This window comes from Micropterus dolomieu, linkage group LG01, assembly GCF_021292245.1.
Source record: "Micropterus dolomieu isolate WLL.071019.BEF.003 ecotype Adirondacks linkage group LG01, ASM2129224v1, whole genome shotgun sequence".
NCBI lineage: Eukaryota > Metazoa > Chordata > Actinopteri > Centrarchiformes > Centrarchidae > Micropterus > Micropterus dolomieu.
In genome coordinates, this window is record NC_060150.1 from 47,451,180 (window position 1) to 47,471,185 (window position 20,006).

The following is a 20,006-nucleotide window of genomic DNA, read 5'->3' on the forward strand; positions in this document are numbered from 1 at the left end:
AAGACACCCCCAATAAAGGAGTGGTTCTGCAGGTGGTGACCACAGACCACTTCTCAGTTCCTATGCTTCCTGGCTGATGTTTTGGTCACTTTTGAATGCTGGCGGTGCTTTCACTCTAGTGGTAGCATGAGACAGAGTCTACAACCCACACAAGTGGCTCAGGTAGTGCAGCTCATCCAGGATGGCACATCAATGCAAGCTGTGGTAAGAAGGTTTGCTGTGTCTGTCAGCGTAGTGTCCAGAGCATGGAGGCGCTACCAGGAGACAGGCCAGTACATCAGGAGACGTGGAGGAGGCCGTAGGAGGGCAACGACCCAGCAGCAGGACCGCTACCTCCGCCTTTGTGCAAGGAGGAGCAGGAGGAGCACTGCCAGAGCCCTGCAAAATGACCTCCAGCAGGCCACAAATGTGCATGTGTCTGCTCAAACGGTCAGAAACAGACTCCAGGAGGGTGGTATGAGGGCCCGGCGTCCACAGGTGGGGGTTGTGCTTACAGCCCAACAGGACGTTTGGCATTTGCCAGAGAACACCAAGATTGGCAAATTTGCCACTGGCGCCCTGTGCTCTTCACAGAAGAAAGCAGGTTCACACTGAGCACATGTGACAGACGTGAGAGAGTCTGGAGACGCCGTGGAGAACGTTCTGCTGCCTGCAACATCCTCCAGCATGACCGAGTGGTGTGGGGTGGCATTTCTTTGGGGGGCCGCACAGCCCTCCATGTGCTCGCCAGAGGTAGCCTGACTGCCATTAGGTACCGAGATGAAATCCTCAGACCCCTTGTGAGACCGTATGCTGGTGCGGTTGGCCCTGGGTTCCTCCTAATGCAACACAATGCTAGACCTCATGTGGCTGGAGTGTGTCAGCAGTTCCTGCAAGAGGAAGGCATTGATGCTATGGACCGGCCCGCCCGTTCCCCAGACCTGAATCCAATTGAGCACATCTGGGACATCATGTCTCGCTCCATCCACCAACGCCACGTTGCACCACAGACTGTCCAGGATGCTTTAGTCCAGGTCTGGGAGGAGATCCCTCAGGAGACCATCCACCACCTCATCAGGAGCACGCCCAGGCGTTGTAGGGAGGTCATACAGGCACGTGGAGGCCACACACACTACTGAGCCTCATTTTGACTTGTTTTAAGGACATTACATCAAAGCTGGATTGGCCTGTAGTGTGGTTTTCCACTCAAAATCCAGACCTCCATGGGTTGATAAATTTGATTTCCATTGATAATGTTTGTGTGATTTTGTTGTCAGCACATTCAACTATGTAAAGAAAAGAGTATTTAATGAGATTATTTCATTCATTCAGATCTAGGATGTGTTACTTTAGTGTTCCCTTTATTTTTTTGAGCAGTGTAGATACCTATTTTATAGATAGTCTAACCTTAAGTCTAATTTTTCAACATGTGTATCACCAGGTGTGGAGAAACTGGTCCACCATCTGCATAAACACAAAATCCCCATTGCAGTGGCAACCAGCTCAGCAAGTGTGACGTATAAGTTGAAAACAAGCCAACACAAAGACTTCTTCTGTCTGTTTGACCACATTGTTCTGGGTGATGATCCTGAGGTGAAGAATAGCAAACCTCTACCTGACTCCTTCCTGGTCTGTGCCAGCAGGTTCCACCCTCCAGCATCTCCGGAACAAGTAAGTATTACAGATTGCAGATCCACATTTTTAAGTCATGTTTGTTCATTTAAGAATAGGCTCTGATAGGTCAGCCCATTTTACTAGCGCGGTGACATTTAAATGGTGTACACATGTATTTAAAGTGGAAAGCTCAGATTTCAAAGGTAAGGTGAGAAAGTTCCTTGACCTATCAGTGCTGAGATTGTCTAGATGTCACCGATGGCTTCAGAGCGTTGTCTGCAGAGGGCCAGGCAGAATAGGGGAGTGAATTTCAACCAACGGGCAGCTGCTGAGCTACGGGGAGCTGTGAAGGAAAGAGCTGATTATACTTTTACAACTACACCGTTCACACGTGGAAGAGAAGCTCAGAGTTGACGCTTTTATTCAATTTTCCAGAACCAGAAACACACAGTCAAGCCACTGTGTGTTTCTGGTTCCACTGTTGTTGATACTACTACTTGATATTTATATCAAAAAGGGACAAAACTGGACGTTGCTTGGAGAAAAGAAAGCGAGAAAGTTGAACTACCTGGTAAGTTCAGAAAATATGTGTCTGTTACTTGATTCCAGCTGTCGTTGTACTTTACTGTGAACAAGTTAGCGTAGCATAGCCCCGATCGTTTCAAGCTCCAATCAGAAAACACACATTTTAAAAGTTATTGTTCTCTGTCCTGCTGGCAAACATGAATTCAAATCGGCATCATGTTGTAGTTATTTTGGCATCATTTTTATTCATTGAGTGCAATTAAATCACAGCAAAATTTTTACTTTGGGTTCATACAGCTGTAGTAACTGTGGGTTGTGTTTATTCGCAATATCGCGTTGTGTGTGAACTCTCGGTTATATCAGTTGGAATTACTGTTAAACTATTAAAAGCTAATAAACCATGTTGTGTTATGAGATTAAAACTCTAGCTGTTTCTTGCTCAGCAACACTCACTAGGCTACAGGACTAGTAAAAGAGAAGTAGATGGTGCATTTTATTCTGGTCAGAGAGCGTCTCAAAATCTGGGAGGATACCAAGGACATGTTGCTGCTGCATCAACAACCAGATGGTGATGGAGGAGGTGAGGAGGGACTCAATGATGGCAGGGTAGAAGTGCACCATCATCGTCTTTGGCAGGCTGAACTTCTTCAGCTGCTGCAGGAAGTACATCCTCTGCTGGGACTTCTTGGTGAGGGAGATGATGTTCAGCTCCCACTTGAGGTCCTGGGAGATGATGGTGCCCAGGAAGCAGAAGGAGTCCACAGTGGTGACTGGGGAGTCACACAGGATGATGGGGGAAGGTGGGGCTGGGCTCTTCCTGAAGTCCACGACCATCTCCACGGTCTTCAGAGCATTGAGCTCCAGACTGTTCTGGCTGCACCAGGTCACCAGATGGTCGATAGAATAAAAGGATATTCCACGTGGCAGAGATGCACAGTTCTTATCTGCAGATTATGTTGAATATGGAATTGGTGCTCCTGTTTCCCGTTTTCTTGTGTTTGCTTTTGGTTTGCAGTTTACAAGAGTGACATTCTTGCTCACCTAAAAGGCTTATAGGATAATACCACTTTGTTTTCCTCTCATCTGTCCTTTCTTAGTGTTTGGTGTTTGAAGACGCTCCTAATGGTGTGAAGGCAGCTTTGGCTGCGGGGATGCAGGTGGTGATGATTCCTGACGACAACCTGGACCCCGGCCTTACCCAGGAGGCCACGATGCGACTTAGGAGCATGGACGAATTTGTGCCGCAGCTCTTTGGCCTGCCGGCTTTCAACTGACACAAAAACCAAACCTAAAACCACACTGTGTAATTCAGTCTTTATGATAGAGTGATGTTAAAGTTTGTTTTCCTGCATGTCACCGTGTTGTGAATATTTGTTTTTCTGTCAGATGAGGCATCACATCATTGGAAAAATCTTTAAAGCTTTTTCATTACACCTTTTAAAAAGCTTTCTTGATGTGTCACTCATTTTTTAATGTACAGAATACATGTAGATAGTCAAGGTTTTCTGATATTTGTACTTGTGTGGCGCCTTTACGACCACTCAAAGTGCATACAAGAGCGCCAGGTCTCCTCTGTGGTACAGAGACGGGCGCTTATCACAGAGATGAATGAGCCGGGCAGATATAAACATTTAGAAAATCAGGCAAATACCTTTTCAGTTAAAGGCTTTATTGTTGTACTGAAACAACTGAAATCCAGTGAGCGCTCACCGTGGGACTGGTGGCCTGTTGGAAAGCAGCCTGCGTCGCTCTTTAACAAACTGGCTGCCTGTGCTGCTGCAAAGCAAGAGGTTTGATTGGCTGCATGTCCATAACAAAATTTACAGGCAACAATAGTCGGCTGGGCAGCAAGCTGATATTTTAAAGTGATCTTATCAACACATTCATGGAGATTTAAAAAGGAAAATAATTATTAAACAGAAATAGCTAAAGATAATCAGCCAGCAAAGCAAATTGCATTCCCTAGAAATAACCATGTTGCAGCTGTTTCAAACCCGATGAACAGCAGATGAAATATATTATTATAGCTTATATATACATGAGTAGGTTTGTCATTTTGTTCTTTTCCTTTTTATGGGAGTAATTGTACTTTTTCTTGAGTAAAGATTTTGAGTACTCTCCCTGCCACTGGCCAGCAGCACCAGTACTAACTCTGACATGGTGAACATGAGACAGACAGCAGAGATGAGGTCAGTAGCAGAACAGAGTCAAAGCAGCAGTTTATGGTCAGATTGATGATGAAATGGCTTATTTATTCATCTACTCAAGGGCTCAGCTGAAGTGATTACTTTACTTTAGGGCTGTTAGAGGGATGTTTCTAGTTTTGAAAATGTATTTTAATGGCTCATTTAGTGATGTACTCTACTTACATAAGGTCTCTAAAGACCCAGAGGGCCCGACACATGCTTTGTCTGGAGAGCAGGCTGACCGGGGACAAACTCCTGGGCCACTTTTTTGCCTCAGTCTGTGACCATCCTTGACCTTAAAAACGTGTGCCAGGAGGTGTGCATGTGTCTCTGCTTCGTGTCCGTAAACAGTTTAAAAGCAGTCAAAATGTTCACACAGAGACGAGCATCCTGCAGGATTTAAGAGGTCAGAGGTCACAGGAGCAGGAGTAGAACAAACTGAGGAGGACGAGCTTTTAAGTTGATAGCTAGTAGACGTAATATATTCTAAACATGGTAAAAAGACTTTGTTAGCGGCATGTCATCAGAGTTTGCATTGAAGACGGTTCTGTGTTCACAAACGTGTTGCAGGGAGACTCAGGGCCAAGTGAGACACAGGAAATATCACAGACAGCTCACGAGTGTAACGTCAGGATAACTAAATATATTTGTACTGTGGCTACATTAACTAGCAGCTGCTCCATGGTTTATATGGTAGTCGGTTTTGTTCTAGTTATATTATACTCCCTCTCCAAGTTTTCATAATCTCCCCTCTCCAGTCTGTTCTCCATCTTCTGTCACTACAAAGACCCTCTTTTAGCCACACTAATAAGTACAATCTGTTTTCAAAAGGCATTAGAAATGAGCATTTAAGTGCTCAGGTGGGGGGCCGAACCCCCCTAGCATTTCAGTGTCCCCCCCAGGTTCAAAGTCTCTCCTACGCCCCTGAAACATACAATAAGAATTTATTGTCATGTTCAGGCCAAACTGAAAGCCAGGCGAAATATTACCCTTCAGATTCAGCTGGTTGCTGCCAAGTTAGCTTTCACTTCATTTCAAGAACTCTAGGCAAAGCAAAGCAGCACTAAGTCTAATTTTGCCACTACTGTCCTTTTTGTCGATGCCCCCTTTAAGTACGGGACCTTACATCAAGCAGAAACAAAGCTCAAGTTTGGTGTCAGCTCCCAAAACCTATTTCCTCTGTTAAGGAACAAAAAGTCTCCAAATACACCCAGTTATTTTGGCACGTAAACAACAATCAACCCAGCGGTAAAAGTTTCCTTCTATAACATCATGTCTCTCCTCTGCTGCAACATTTAATCAGTCACCAGACGACATGATGAAATATAAGCTGTGGTTTGTCTTTATTTTCTGGGCGGAGAGCCAGTGATCTTTAAACCAACGTCTTGAGGTTTCAGGCTGATTCGTCTCGCCTCCGACGGGCTGTAATCCGTCTGACTCATCAGGACTGACTGAGGGTTATTATGGTCTGTCAGCCGATCTGCTCTCGTCTCTCAGTGTGCAGGACGAGACGGGAAAAATCAAAAACAGCAGGACAGAAATATGGACAAGACGAATAGAAGCAAGGATATCACTGGAGAGAAATGACAAGTATCTGGAAAATAACATATGTTGTTTTCCAGAGATAACCAGATAACTTTCTCGAGATCCTGAGATGATTAAACTTTTTTTCCCCCCAAGATAAAGATATAATTAATTATAATTACACACATGACGATGGTCAGTTTAAAATATACATTTCAAAGTCAAGAAAGTCGCAGTTTGATGTAAAGCTGTTGAGCAAGGATCACGCAATTTTGGCGATATGGTGGTGCTCAACGTCTGGTTTTACACAGAACTACCAGTTTTCTCCCAAGAAGTTTATATACAGCCTGTTATATTACACATTTCACAATTTAATGCTGTAAATAAACATGTGAAAAGAAAGAAACTTTCAATAAATGTTTTTAAAGTGCGTGAATAAATCCAAATTTGAAAAATGTGTGCGGTGGCAGAAGAGACGGAGCTCCAGCTTCACTGGTGTTGTGCCAAGTTGTCCACACCTCCACCACCACCACCAATTTATCACCGCTGATGAAGCACACAAAGAATATTTTATCGTTTTTAAGCAGCCGGCTGCTTGAAATAGACCCGCGAGGAACCGCGACGTGTACGCAGCAGTCGGCAGCACGTCATGCACGCAAAACTCTGCACAAGACCGGTGAATGGCAGAGAGACAGAGAGAGAGAGAGAGAGAGAGAGAGAGAGAAAGGGGTCTTCAAAAAGCCTCAGTTTAGCTGGAAATTTACAGTGAAAAGGAAACGAAAAGGACAGAGATGAAGAAGGTCATGATCAGAAATCAGAAGAAATTCTTCATTGATCCCCGGGAGGCTAAATTCGTAAGAAAATGTCAGGAAAGCATGTGACAGGAAGAAAACATTTTGACATTAAAAGGAAAAGAAAGGACACAAAGAAATGAAAGGACATTGACAAGAATGAGAAGACAGGAAACACGGATGGGACATTATGGAAAACATAAGCGTAGAAAAGATGGAGAGGACGAGGATGATGGGACTTTAAATCTGAGAGAACGGACAGAGTATTAGAGAAGGTCCGATTTCAGGCCCACTCATCCAAACCACCTGACGTTTCTGTTATTCATATATCCTAAACCTGCTTTTAGCGTTCCTAAATGACACCACAGGGCTTCCCCCCAGTGCGTTGACTGGCTCTAAAGTGATCTCTGTCTCATATCATGTTTGACCTGTGAAATGTTTAATACGAGCTGTGTCAACTCGTCTCGGAGACAGAAGAGGAAGTGAGAGGTCACGCTGCTCCTCACGCAGAAAACACTCCGACATGTTGCTGCTGCATCAACAACATTTTCACCGAGTCATCCTGTGAACTAAATAAATTATCATTAGTCGGAGTTTGTTTAACGTTCACCTTCACCAAGCATTTCCTAAAACAAAGAAGAAGAATACAAAATCACAGTGTTCATTTGACATGTACAAACAGTTTGCAATCATCAGGCAAAAGTCATTTCTGTGATAAAATAAGTTCAAAGGGAATGAAATATCTCATCAGCTCTGAGATGGATTCTCATGAGAGTTGGTTCAGACGTTCATAATAACTTATTGTGCGTTTACGTGCTGCTCGGATGGTCCCATTTCCTGAGTTGTGACGTTGTTCTTCTGACTTCGGTGTTGTTGTGCTTGTGGAAACCACTTGGACGCTACCACCAGTGTTGGGCTGTAACATGTCTCTGTAATAATATTACTTTTCCCAGTAGGATTACTTTTCTAAAACAGTAACATTATAACAGTTACTAATGCAAGTAATGCTGCGTTACTGCGTTACTGAACGTACCATCCTTGAATCCTTGAATTGGTTTATGACCGAATTCCTGCAAACATCAGCCACTTTGTGTTAAACATTGAATTTCTCCTTGTGGGATTAATAAATGTCTTCTTGTTCTTCTTCTTAGTGCTAATTAGCAAATGCTAACATACTAAAATCAGATGGTTATGGTAAACATTACTCGTGTTAGCATTGTCATTGTGAGCTGGTTAGCATGCAGACGCTAGCATTTAGCTCAAAGCTGCTTCAAACAGATGTCAAGACATTTCAGTTTGGACCAACGTGGTGGAACAACGTTTGCATCCGTACAATGAACCTGGGACCTGGATTTAAGGGGCCCCAAAAATGTCCTTCCCTAACCACTTTTCCTCGACCTCAGTGAAATACGTCATATGGACTTACGAAAAGATGCTCAGAGAATCAGCCCGCTCTAACGCTAGGCTTTAAAAAAAAACACTTTACCTGTAACACATGGAAGATAAGTGACAAACTGCATGCTTTACAAAAAATTAAGGTTTCAAATCAGTTTGGCCTAATATAAGGGACATCCCGGCTAATACGGGACAGTTGGCAACCCTAGTTGTAGCTCATCATACACAGATTTCCAGACGTTTTGGAACGTGTTACAAGCATAAAACAGGCGCTCTGTTGTTTCTACATTTACATGGTCAAAGTACAAAACTGTGTCGATTTAAATGTTGCTGCCACATGGAACTGAATCTCCCTTCCTTTGGTAAAGGTCCAGTGTGCCCTGTGCTAAAGGAGTTAAGAAAGGAAGCAATGAGCACCTTTCCTCAGCTTTTAGAGAATTTGACCAGTTCTTATCGTGGCTCCAACTCACATCCTTCAAGGTCATTTCACTCAGTTAAAACCTTCCTCAGCAAAGAAGACTTGTTGCCCGCAGCCCAGATCTTTCTGCATGGATGGACACAACTAAAGGGGAGTGAGAACATGGTTGAATCTGGTTGAACTGGCCCTTTAAGAATCTGACTTGTTTCCTCTCAGAGCTGTAAAATCCAAAGAGACCGAGGTCAAAGGTCATTGGGACGTCATAATATCCCTGTGGTCGAGTTGTTTAAACAAAATAAATGGTGGTGGTGTTTCTGCAGAGGAAGTCCTGATGTTGAACTAATCTCTTTTTGTCTTAACTTGAGAAACCTCCTCAGAGGTTTGGTCCGGCGATGAGCCGAGCGTCTCAGAGCAGCAGAACAAACGGCTCGTCGCCACCCCGGGAGAACGAGTCAATACCCAGCAGCCCGACAGGCGCTTTGTACCGAGACAGCCCTGTAATTATGCTGCAGGGATTAGCAAACCTTTCTGCACACACAGCCATGGGTAATTAATAAATAAGAGACGAGGCAGAGCTGAGAGACGACTGCAGGCTCGAGCGACATCAAATCTGACTTTAATAATATTTTTTCTGAAAGTTTTTATTACTTTATTCACCTGCACTGACAAGTGGTACAATCATAGTTTCTAGTTTTTTAGTCACCTCACTAACTTTTTTGATGCTCAGAGGAAGGAGATGCAGTTAAAAGCTTTGCAAACAGCTAACAAATGGATCTTAACTTAAAGTTTAAAATCTTTTACTGCATGTTTCAGGTGTTGAGTTTCAACAGAGGAAATAAGGGAAGAGTCAAAGGATGCTGGCTTGTGAATTTCCACCCGGGGATCAATAAAGTCTCATTAACATCATAATGTCGTCATTTATTTGACAATTATATTTGTTAATATTAATCTGAATCTGGAAAGTTATCAAACTGATGTAGTAAAAACTAAAGTATTTGCCTCTGAGATGTAGTATAAAGTAGCAGAAAATGTAAACACTCTCAAACTTGTACTTACAGTTCGTTGAGTAAATGCAGTGGTGGACAGTAACTAAGTACATTTACTCAAGTACTGCATGAGTATTTTCTTTTCATGGCACTTCGACTTCTCAGAGGGAGATTTAGCACTTTTTACTTCACTACGTTTATCTGACAGCTTCAGTTACTTTACAAAGTCAGATTTTTGCACACAAAACACATGAAGAGTTTATAAAATAAGATGTTTTGTTATAAATTAAACTCCAACAGTTTATACGAGTACAGCTGGGACATTCTTTGGTTGACAGAAATTTAATTGGCAACTACTTTGATGATCGTTGAAGTCATTTTTTTTAAGTAAAAACATTTCATGTGAAGATTTGCTGCTTTTCATTTTGATGATTTTCATCGATTTTTAATCCTTTTGAGGTTCAAAGGCGTTGTGAAGGCGTCACTTTGGGCTCTGGGTAACTGTGACAACTTTTGTCACTATTTTCAGAAGTTTTACAATCGATTAATGAAGAAAATAATCAGCAGATTAATTAATAATGAAAATAATCATTAACTGCAGACTGATACAAACAGTCAAATCCTGCTTTTACATTAATGCATGAGGAACAATAATGTAATGATATAATAGTACAACAGTCAAAGCGGGACACTTTTAATACTTTAAGGTTATTTTATATATATTTACATACTTGAAATACATTTTCAATGCAGAAATTAGAGTATTTTTATAGTGAGGTATTAATACTTTTACTTAAGTAAAGGATCAGAATACTTCATCAAGTAAATGTACGCAGTTAAACTTTAAACCACAAACAAAAACAAAGAGCATCGGTCGTCTCTCACAGCTGCGGTCGCATGTTTCTGCCACCAGATGGCGCCACCAACTGAGAAAACAAATGGAGGTAAATGATGATGAATGATGCTGCTGCACTTCCCCATTGAAGAATACGCTGCTGTGACGTCACCCCTCCTTCCTCCTCATGGGGCTAAAAGAGCCATTTGGCTGACATCATCGCCACCGCCTCCCCCCTCAGACTCCCCCCCCCTGAACATCTACAGTTGTGATGTATTATGGATGGTGTGTCCTTATCTCCCCGGAGGATCGATGCAACCAATCTGTGCCTCGCTCCCAACACTGCATGAAGAAAACTCATAACTGCTGCACGCTTTAATAACGTCTGAAACAAACACTCACACAAAGCGATGCAATGTTGGCGCTGAAGACCAGGGGCGGGTTGGACGTCATGCCTGTGGAGGAGGAGAGAGGACGGGGACTGTAAGGCGATGGTGACGCACAAGTGGTGACGAGAAAACTGAATGAAGTTTGGTGTCAAGTGGCTGAATCAGTCTCAGGGCCCAAAAAACAAGCTGCAGGCAGAGATTTTAAACACAGTGAGGTCATCAACACTGAATATTTTACTTTGTTTGCTTTGAAAATATGAGTGGCTGTGACTGGGGGGGGTTTAGAAAAGAGCCGCTGCAGACTTGAACTCACAGAGCGAGTTGGTTAAATGGTGCTTCTCTTCTCAGTACTGGGTTTCAAAAAGCACAAGGACCTCGTCTGAGACGCCCCGGGGACGATAGGGACAAAGCATTTGTTAAAACCTTTCTGAAAAATAACAACAAGAAATGTTAAATGAAAATACTTTGAGAAAGGTTTATTCGCACAACAACAAAAAACTGCAACAAATGTGCGTTGTCCAAAAAAAAGTAAAACTAACTGCTGATTACTGCATTACATTCTGTTTTTTATTTTTTATTTTGAATTGTCACCTGAATTTCCCTTTTTAAATAAAGACATTTATCGTTACTTACAAGAGTTAAAGGTTCAGTGTGTAAGATTTAGTGGCATTTAGTGGTGAGGGTTGTGAATTGCAACTGCTCCCCCCTCCGTTTGCAAGCGAGCAGGAGAAGCTACTTTTGGCTAAACAATACGTGTGGTTCTCCATTTGTCCAAATTTCACTTCTCTTCTTACTTCTAACAAACGAGTCGACTTCTACTACTACTACCAGGGAGCGATTTGCTGGTTAGGATATCCCTGCCACAAATAACAACATCTCCTACAATTATTATGCAGATGACACTCAGATCTACATAGCTAATGCATACGGTCCAGTTGATTCACCAAATGCACTGAAAATATTAACAACTGGATGCACTGCAATTTCCTGCAGCTCAATACCAATAACACAGAACTTATTGTCCACAACGACCACAACTCAAGTAAAAAATCTATAATTATCGAATCAGAATAAAATTTTAACAGCCACATCAAAACCGTTACAAAATCATCCTACTGTCACCTTAAAAATATATCAAAAATCAATAATCTCAGGTCCAACAAGGACCTTGAGAAACTCATTCGCGCATTCATCTTTAGCTGACTAGATTATTGTAACGTGTTTTCACAGGCCTCTAAAAGTTCAATTAAACAACTTCAGCACATTCAGAACGCCGTAGCTGGAGTTTTACGCAGGACTAGAAAATTTTATCACATTACTCCAGTTTTGAGATCACTTCACTGGCTTCCAGTGAGTGAAAGAATCAAGTTTAGGGTTTTGTTGCTTGTTTATCAGGCGCTCAATGGGCTAGGACCAATTTACATAAACAACCTCCTTCAAAGGCCGGAGGCTGCCGGACCCCTCAGGTCTTCAGACGCTGGGCTGCTTGTGGTTCCCTTCTCAAGAACCAAACATGGAGAAGCAGCTTTCTGTTTTTATGCTCCTCATGCCTGGAACAAACTCCCAAAGCACCTGAGACTAGCCAGCACCTTACAGTCCTTTAAGTCAGGTTCTCTGAGGCCATTTAAACCTTTTAAACCTTTATAAATTCGTATTTATCTAATAGAGGTTTTTAGCCCAGTCCAATAAATTATCTCGTTGTTTTAAAATCAATATTTACTTTTATTTTATCTCTTTTTATAGTATTTTAATGTATCTCTTTTTTAAAAATTCTCTCTCTCGCATATGTAATGCACTTTGACAGATACATGTGTATTGTTTTAATCTGGAATTTATTATCTGTTGCACATTAATTATCTAGCTTCATATGATAAAGTACCTTTGTATCTGTTTTTGTATCTCTGTGTCTGAAAAGAACTTTGAATGACTGCAGTGTTTGGAAGGTGCTATGTAAATAAAATTGCCTTGCCCGCCTCTGCTGAAAATTTCTTTGATCAATGCTACTTCACTAGTGATGCAACTGATCACAAAACTCAGGTGACAGGCAGCCCTGTGTCCCTGTTACACCAGTCAACATGCCCAAACACACAGCTACTGGGCTGCACTCGGTGACGCTCTTGAAAGTGACGACTTTTAAATCAGTCTCTCTCCCCTTACCCACTCACTGCACCTGAGAGTTAAACACAGCATGCATCTGTCTTTTCTGCGTTTTCACTGCAGCTCTGCGTCGCGATGAAAGACTCCGTATTTATTACTTTAATATCAAACAGTGGGAGAAAACTTTTTTAAACTTTGCAACCAATCCACAGTATATTTATATTTACTACTACTTTCTAATGCCCTGTAGAGCAGTTTGTCTGTTTTGAGCTACTGTAGAAACATGGCGGCGCAACGTGGCAACGTGCGGTTATGTAGATATAAATGTCTCATTCTAAGGTAATAAAAACACAAAGGTTCTTTATGTAAGGTCTATTTACACCACTGAAAACATAGTTATAGATATTATATTGCATTTCTGTTAATAGATGCTCAGAAATATTACACACTGGCTCTTTAAAGAAACGAATCAATGCTGACTGTTTCACACCGGTCTATCCACACCAACCACCTTGTCACTCTTTTTCTGTGAAAAATACTACACCTACCTTTGGCGTTCATAAATGACACAAAGGGGTCTTGACTATGCGGATCGTGTGTTTGAAGGTCAAAGTCAAAGTCAACACAGTAATACACACACACACACACACACACACACAGCTGGCCATTTTGTGTCTGTCCAGGAGTTAAGTGTTGTTGAGACGCTTGGAAACTGTCCGCAGACCCAGTTACTGTGTGTGTGTTCTGCTGCTGCTGCATCGCCGCAGGGAAACATCTGTGTTAATATGCAGGAGAGAGAGAGAGAGAGTTGGTTTGTTTCAGATTCAGCTGACATCAGCAGCAGGAGGATGAGATCCCCCACATGTTCATCCTTCCACCCTCACGAATCCGGCCTCTTTGGGTTTCAGACAAACCGTGTGATCTTGGGAAACTGTGATGGTCATTTTACACTATTTTATTACATCTTGTTGTCCAAACGATTCAACAAGAAGGTAAGTATTGTGTCTCTCTGGGGTCTCATCGCGATGGAACGTACGAATGGAGATAACTCCTCACATGCGGACGCTTGGTCAAGACCCGTTGGCGTCGCTTTTAACGCCCTTTAACAAACACTATATGGACACTATTGGTGGGGGCAGTTTTATCATGGTGTGGACAACAGTTCCTCCAACAGTTTGTGTTTGGCCTCCTCCTGTCTCAATGTGACGTTGTCCTCGTGCATAAAGCAGCTCCATAAAGAAATGGGTTTCCCAGTTTGGTGTGAAAGATCTTGACTGCCCCGCACACACAGAGGCCTGACCTGAACCCTATCGAACACCCCTCAGAACCGAGACCCTCTCATCCACCGTCAGTGCCTGAGCTCACAAACGCTCTTCTGGATGAACGGGCAAAGATTCACACAGATACACTGCAAACACTTGTTGAAAACCTTTTCAGAAGGTGGACGCTGTTACCGCTGCAAAGGGGGGACCAGCTCCATATTAATGCCTATGGATTCAGAATGGGATGTCATAAAAGTGATGTGTAGGTGTCCCAGTACTTTTGTCCTTATAGTGTAGTTTTTGGACGTGTATGGGTCAAGTTAGCAGAAACAACTATTCAAAGTCTGGTTAGACTTTCAAAATAAAAGTACTTGTTAACGTTGTGAAACGTCGCAGTTTGAGGTTTTGAGTTTTAGGTTTGGGTTTAGGCAGCAAATGTACACGGTCAGGTTCAGGAAAAGATCATGATTTGGGTTAAAACTTATGTTACTTACGTAAGTTACTGGCGTAAGGAATAAAACCACTAACTTTTTGTTTCAGTTTCAGTCTCCTGGGTGAAAGTCCAGTTTCTGGCCCACCGTCCACCCCAACCACCTCCTTACTTCCCTGTTATTTACTCTACACCTGTTGTTAGAGTTCATAAATGACGCCACAGGGCTTCCCCCAGTGCGTTACAAACTGACGCCAACGGGTTTTGACCAAGCGTCCATATGTGACGACTTGGGCATGAGGAGATGGTCAACTGTAACCTTAACCTGGTTCTAACCTGAACCCTAACACCAAGTCTTGACCCTCAAACAGCCGTCAGACCCCACATGTATACTGGACTCCAGTTTTTGGCCCCTATGAATAAAACAAGCCCACACACCATCACATCATGTTTTACCTCCTGGACGTTAATTATTAATTCATGAATATTCGTACTGTTTATCTGGTGTGTTCATGTTTCTGTAACTCTCTTATAGTCTCATGTAGACAAAGAGTACTCGGATCCTTCACTTGAGTAAAAGTACAAATACAACACTGTAAGTATTATCTCTAACAGTACTTTAAGTATGTAGTAGTAAGTGAAAGTCCTCAGCATGCAGAATATATTATACAAATACTGGACTAAGATTTTGGAACATTAATATGTAAAGCAGCATTTTAGACTTTTACGCTTCACGTCCTGTTGAGTAAATTATTCTAAACAATATGTTGCAGAAGCTGCTGAAACAGCTTGTTTTATTACTTACAGTATCAAGTAGTTATTACAGCTGTCAGATCAATGTAATGCTGTAAAAAGTACAATAATTTCCTCTGAAATAAAGTAGAAGTACAAAATAGCATAAAATGGAAATAATTAAGTACCTCAAAACTGTACATGAGTAAATGTATTTTTCTCCTACAGAGCTGCAGAGTCATGTTTTATTGGTTATTATGACTATTCTAAAGATCCTATTTGTGTTTTTATTTTCCTAAAATACACATATTTTTTTTATCATAACCTTCCATATTTATTTATAGTACTTAGAGACTTGAGACTTGACTTGGACTCTAGCACAGAGATTTGAGACTTGACTCGGAATCTAGCTCAAAGACTTGAGACTTGATTTGGACTCTAGCTCAGAGACTTGAGACTTGACTTGGACTCTAGCTCAGAGACTTGAGACTTGACTTGGATTCTAGCTCAGAGACTTGAGACTTGACTTGGACTCTAGCTCAGAGACTTGAGACTTGATTTGGACTCTAGCACAGAGATTTGAGACTTGACTCGGAATCTAGCTCAAAGACTTGAGACTTGATTTGGACTCTAGCTCAGAGACTTGAGACTTGATTTGGACTCTAGCTCAGAGACTTGAGACTTGACTTGGATTCTAGCTCAAAGACTTGAGACTTGACTTGGACTTTAGCTCAGTGACTTGAGACTTGACTTGGACTCTAGCTCAGAGACTTGAGACTTGACTTGGATTCTAGCTCAGAGACTTGAGACTTGACTTGGACTCTAGCTCAGAGACTTGAGACTTGATTTGGACTCTAGCACAGAGATTTGAGACTTGACTCGGAATCTAGCTCAAAGACTTGAGACTTGATTTGGACTCTAGCTCAGAGACTTGAGACTTGATTTGGACTCTAGCTCAGAGACTTGAGACTTGACTTGGATTCTAGCTCAAAGACTTGAGACTTGACTTGGACTTTAGCTCAGTGACTTGAGACTTGACTTGGACTCTAGCTCAGAGACTTGAGACTTGACTTGGATTCTAGCTCAGAGACTTGAGACTTGACTTGGACTCTAGCTCAGAGACTTGAGACTTGATTTGGACTCTAGCACAGAGATTTGAGACTTGACTCGGAATCTAGCTCAAAGACTTGAGACTTGATTTGGACTCTAGCTCAGAGACTTGAGACTTGATTTGGACTCTAGCACAGAGATTTGAGACTTGACTCGGAATCTAGCTCAAAGACTTGAGACTTGATTTGGACTCTAGCTCAGAGACTTGAGACTTGATTTGGATTCTAGCTCAGAGACTTGAGACTTGACTTGGACTCTAGCTCAGAGACTTGAGACTTGACTTGGACTCTAGCTCAAAGACTTGAGACTTGACTTGGACTTTAGCTCAGTGACTTGAGACTTGACTTGGATTCTAGCTCAGAGACTTGAGACTTGACTTGGACTCTAGCTCAAAGACTTGAGACTTGACTTGGACTGTAGCTCAGAGACTTGAGACTTGACTTGGACTCTAGCTCAGAGACTTGAGACTTGACTTGGACTCTAGCTCAAAGACTTGAGACTTGATTTGGACTCTAGCTCAAAGACTTGAGACTTGACTTGGACTCTAGATCAGAGACTTGTGAGCATCTCTGGTATTCAGTGATATTTCATGTCTTTCCTCATGGCAGTTAAATTGTGTGTGTTTCTCCTGTAAAGGTCAAAGGTCAGACGCACTTTTGGAGATCCTGCCGCTCTTATTTCACCTCCAGCTGAGTTAAAACATGTTGTAGGACTTTAAAATGTTAAAATGCATAAATGAGGTCGTCAGAGGACAAACAGCGCCGAGGCTGTTCGCCAATAATCAGTCAAACCTGAAGTCAAACACAGAGAAAGAAGCGGTGCAGGTGAAAGCAGTGTTTATTTAACAGGAACAAAGATGGTGCTCCTGCAGGTAAACCTTCAGCTCAGCTACACAACTGACAGAGGACAATGTGGTCTAAATAATGTGAGGCTCCATTCATCCACCAGGGGGCCCCCACGGTAGCACATGGGCCCTGCAGGACAAGCTGCAAGGCCAGACAGGCGTCCCGGGGAGTTACGCTCTTATTGGATGACAGAGCACATGATTACATATTCAGGACTTAGTACTATTAAATCAAACGTGAGGCTTTTTATTCATATCTCACACTCTTTCTTTATGTTTTTATTTTCTCTTTGACTCGTTTTATTTAAATGTCAGTGCTGTTTTATGTAAAGCACTTTGCACTGGCTTTAAAATGGCCTTTTGTGCTGCAAAATCAATTTCTCGCTCTGAAATCTCAGTGTCAATGTCAACTTTATTTATATAGCATATTTAAAACAACCAAGATGCTTTACAGGGTAAATGTCCAATAATAAAACAGTAATTAAAGTACACAATGATAATAGATGCTCCTGGGATAATAACTTTCTTGACCCGAAGGAAAAGCCAGAGCAAACGTTTTGAGAGTTGGGGCAGGTTAGGGGGCTCCTCAGTCACCTCTGGTTCTGTCTAAATCCAGGAGGAACGTGGCATTTAAATGTAACAGTAAGATTTTAAAATCCATGCTGTGGTGAACAGGAAGCCTGTGGAAGAAGTTCATGTGATGTGGTCCCTCTTTTTCTTTCCTGTCAGGAGGCGATCAGCATTTTGGATTAGCTGCAGGCGTTGAATGGCTGACGTTAATCACCCTCTCTAAAAAAGGAGGGAGCTAGGCCTTTACCTTGGCTGTACTTCTCTCATCAGATTTCAGAGCGAGAATTGTCCTTGAGCGAGACTTCAGTTTCCTGTTAAGGGGGTCACCGGGAGTCCCTGGTGGGGATCCTTTCCATGATGTTGTGAGACACCTGTCGCTGACAAAAAGAAGCTCTTTCTGTGGACGCAGAATACGTTGCAGCCGCTGCAGCCGGTTCAGCTGCAGGCTGAAGCATCAAACTGCACGGATCCAAAACTTTCTGTACCTACAGAACCTAGTAGCAAAGGAAAGTCTCAGACAGGAGTCACCCTCTGTTTATCTGAACAACTTTGAAAAATGAAGACTTGCAGTCAAGATTTATAACAAATGATATTAGTGTTTTAGGTTTGCATCTTCATTAGATGTGCGATGAGGTCAGATAATAATAATATTAATATAATAAAACCATTTTTTGGGGAAACGGAGCTCACAGCAGCTCTGACTCCACAGGGGTCAAAGGTCATCGAACCCAATGAATGACGCAGGCAGCTGATTGGTTTAAAGCCGGCAGGCCTGGTCCCTCCAGCTCACCTGGTTTATGTTGACACTGTTGGAAATGAGAGTCAGAGTTAGAGGTGCTGGTGTTTCCTTCTTCTTACAGACTTTATGGTAGAAGATTACATTAGATTGAAGAGTCGCACCGAATAAAGTGGAAACTTTAAATCAATATTTTGAGATCTTAGCAGATTTTAAAATGTGAGTTTTGAATTTAATTCTTGACGTTTGGAAACACAGAAGTTGAAAGAGGCAGTTCTTATTTTTCTTTATGAAGAAGTGGATGAAGGCCTTGAAAGCCCTGGAAAAAGCTTGAGAAGAGAACTCAAAAATCAAACCTTTCAGGGTCAAAGTGAACAGACTTTTTTTTTTATGTCAGAATTTAATGTATAAATTTAATATTTTTCAGATCTGCAATAAAAGTTATATTTTTTAAAATGTGATTTTATTATAAATGATGTAATTATTTTTTTTAATCAGGGGTGAAGCTGCGACTTAAATCTGTTTTTAATGAAACTGATTTGTGTTTCTGAATAAAAGGAACCATGAAAACATGAAATGAAGGATGAAAAGGGAGGTGATGGAGGAATGAGGGGAGAGAGAGAGAGAGAGAGAGAGAGGAGGGGCTTTCTCTCTCTCTCTCTCTCTCTCTCTCTCTCTCTCTCTCTCTCTCTCTCTCTCTTCTTTTTTCTCTCCAGACGCGTAAAACGGGCAGGAAGCGCAGAGCAGAGCGCGACACAGAGCAGGAGCCACAGAAGAAGAAGAAGAGGAAGAAGAGCAGGCAGGAAAGACAAGACAACAGCAGAAGAAGAAGAGAGGAAGAAGAAGAAGGAGGAAGAGGAGGAGGAAGCAGAGAGAGCGGTGGATGTAGCTGCAGTTTGCGGGGAATGTGCTCTCCAACTTTCTGACTGTCTGCTCTCATGGTGAGAGGAGGACGCAGAGGATGGGAGTAACCTGGTCCTCCAGATGCCTCGCACTCTTTCTAGCTCTACACATAGGTGAGTTAAATCTAACGAAGAAGAGCTGCGGAGACTTCTCGATGTGTTTGTGCTGAAAATATTTTTTAGTCGTTTCCAGGACGAGAAACGTGATTTTCTTTTTCTCTCTCGCCGCGTTCTCCTCTTTTAGGAAAAGCGTAAATGTGGTGTTTTTAGGCTCCATGTGGATCATTCTGAGACATGACGGTGTTTAAAATGTCTTATTAATAATTTAAACCCGCTTTCATCATTAAAGTCGCGTCTGAGAACGAGTTTGAAACATTTTATCTTAATTTCTAAATCAGCGCCAGAAAAAAAACCTTTTTTTTTTTAAGGTTTAGAAACTTAAATTCGTTTTGAATGTCAATAAAATATATTTTTTCTGATATTTAAAAATCTCTGCTGTCAGGTGTTTCCGTGTGAGGAAGCAGCGGCGGCTCATCTTACCGGGGCTCCACTTCACATTTGGAGTGTGTACGCGTGACACGAGTGCGTGCCTGTGCATGTGTGTGTGTGTGTGCGCTAACAAGGGGAATGCCCCCCCCCCCCCCCCCCCCCCCCCCCCCCCCCCCCCCCCCCCCCCCCCCC

The 20,006-nt window shown here is 42.3% G+C and overlaps 2 protein-coding genes across 2 annotated transcripts in view; both read left to right on the forward strand.

Annotated features, from left to right (window-relative positions):
• The window catches only part of LOC123984816 (pseudouridine 5'-phosphatase), a 4,776-nt gene extending 1,212 nt beyond the window's left edge, over positions 1-3,564 (forward strand). The window contains exons 2-3 of the mRNA XM_046072030.1: positions 1,393-1,650; positions 3,216-3,564. Coding sequence (XP_045927986.1) covers positions 1,393-1,650; positions 3,216-3,392 — 435 coding nt within the window. The 3' untranslated portion in view covers positions 3,393-3,564. The remainder of the gene's footprint in view (positions 1-1,392; positions 1,651-3,215) is intronic.
• Positions 3,565-19,318: 15,754 nt separating this feature from the next.
• Positions 19,319-20,006, forward strand: part of nrn1a (neuritin 1a) — a 16,908-nt gene continuing 16,220 nt past the window's right edge. The window contains exon 1 of the mRNA XM_046045295.1: positions 19,319-19,439. Within this exon, the coding sequence (XP_045901251.1) occupies positions 19,385-19,439 (55 nt within the window). The 5' untranslated portion in view covers positions 19,319-19,384. The remainder of the gene's footprint in view (positions 19,440-20,006) is intronic.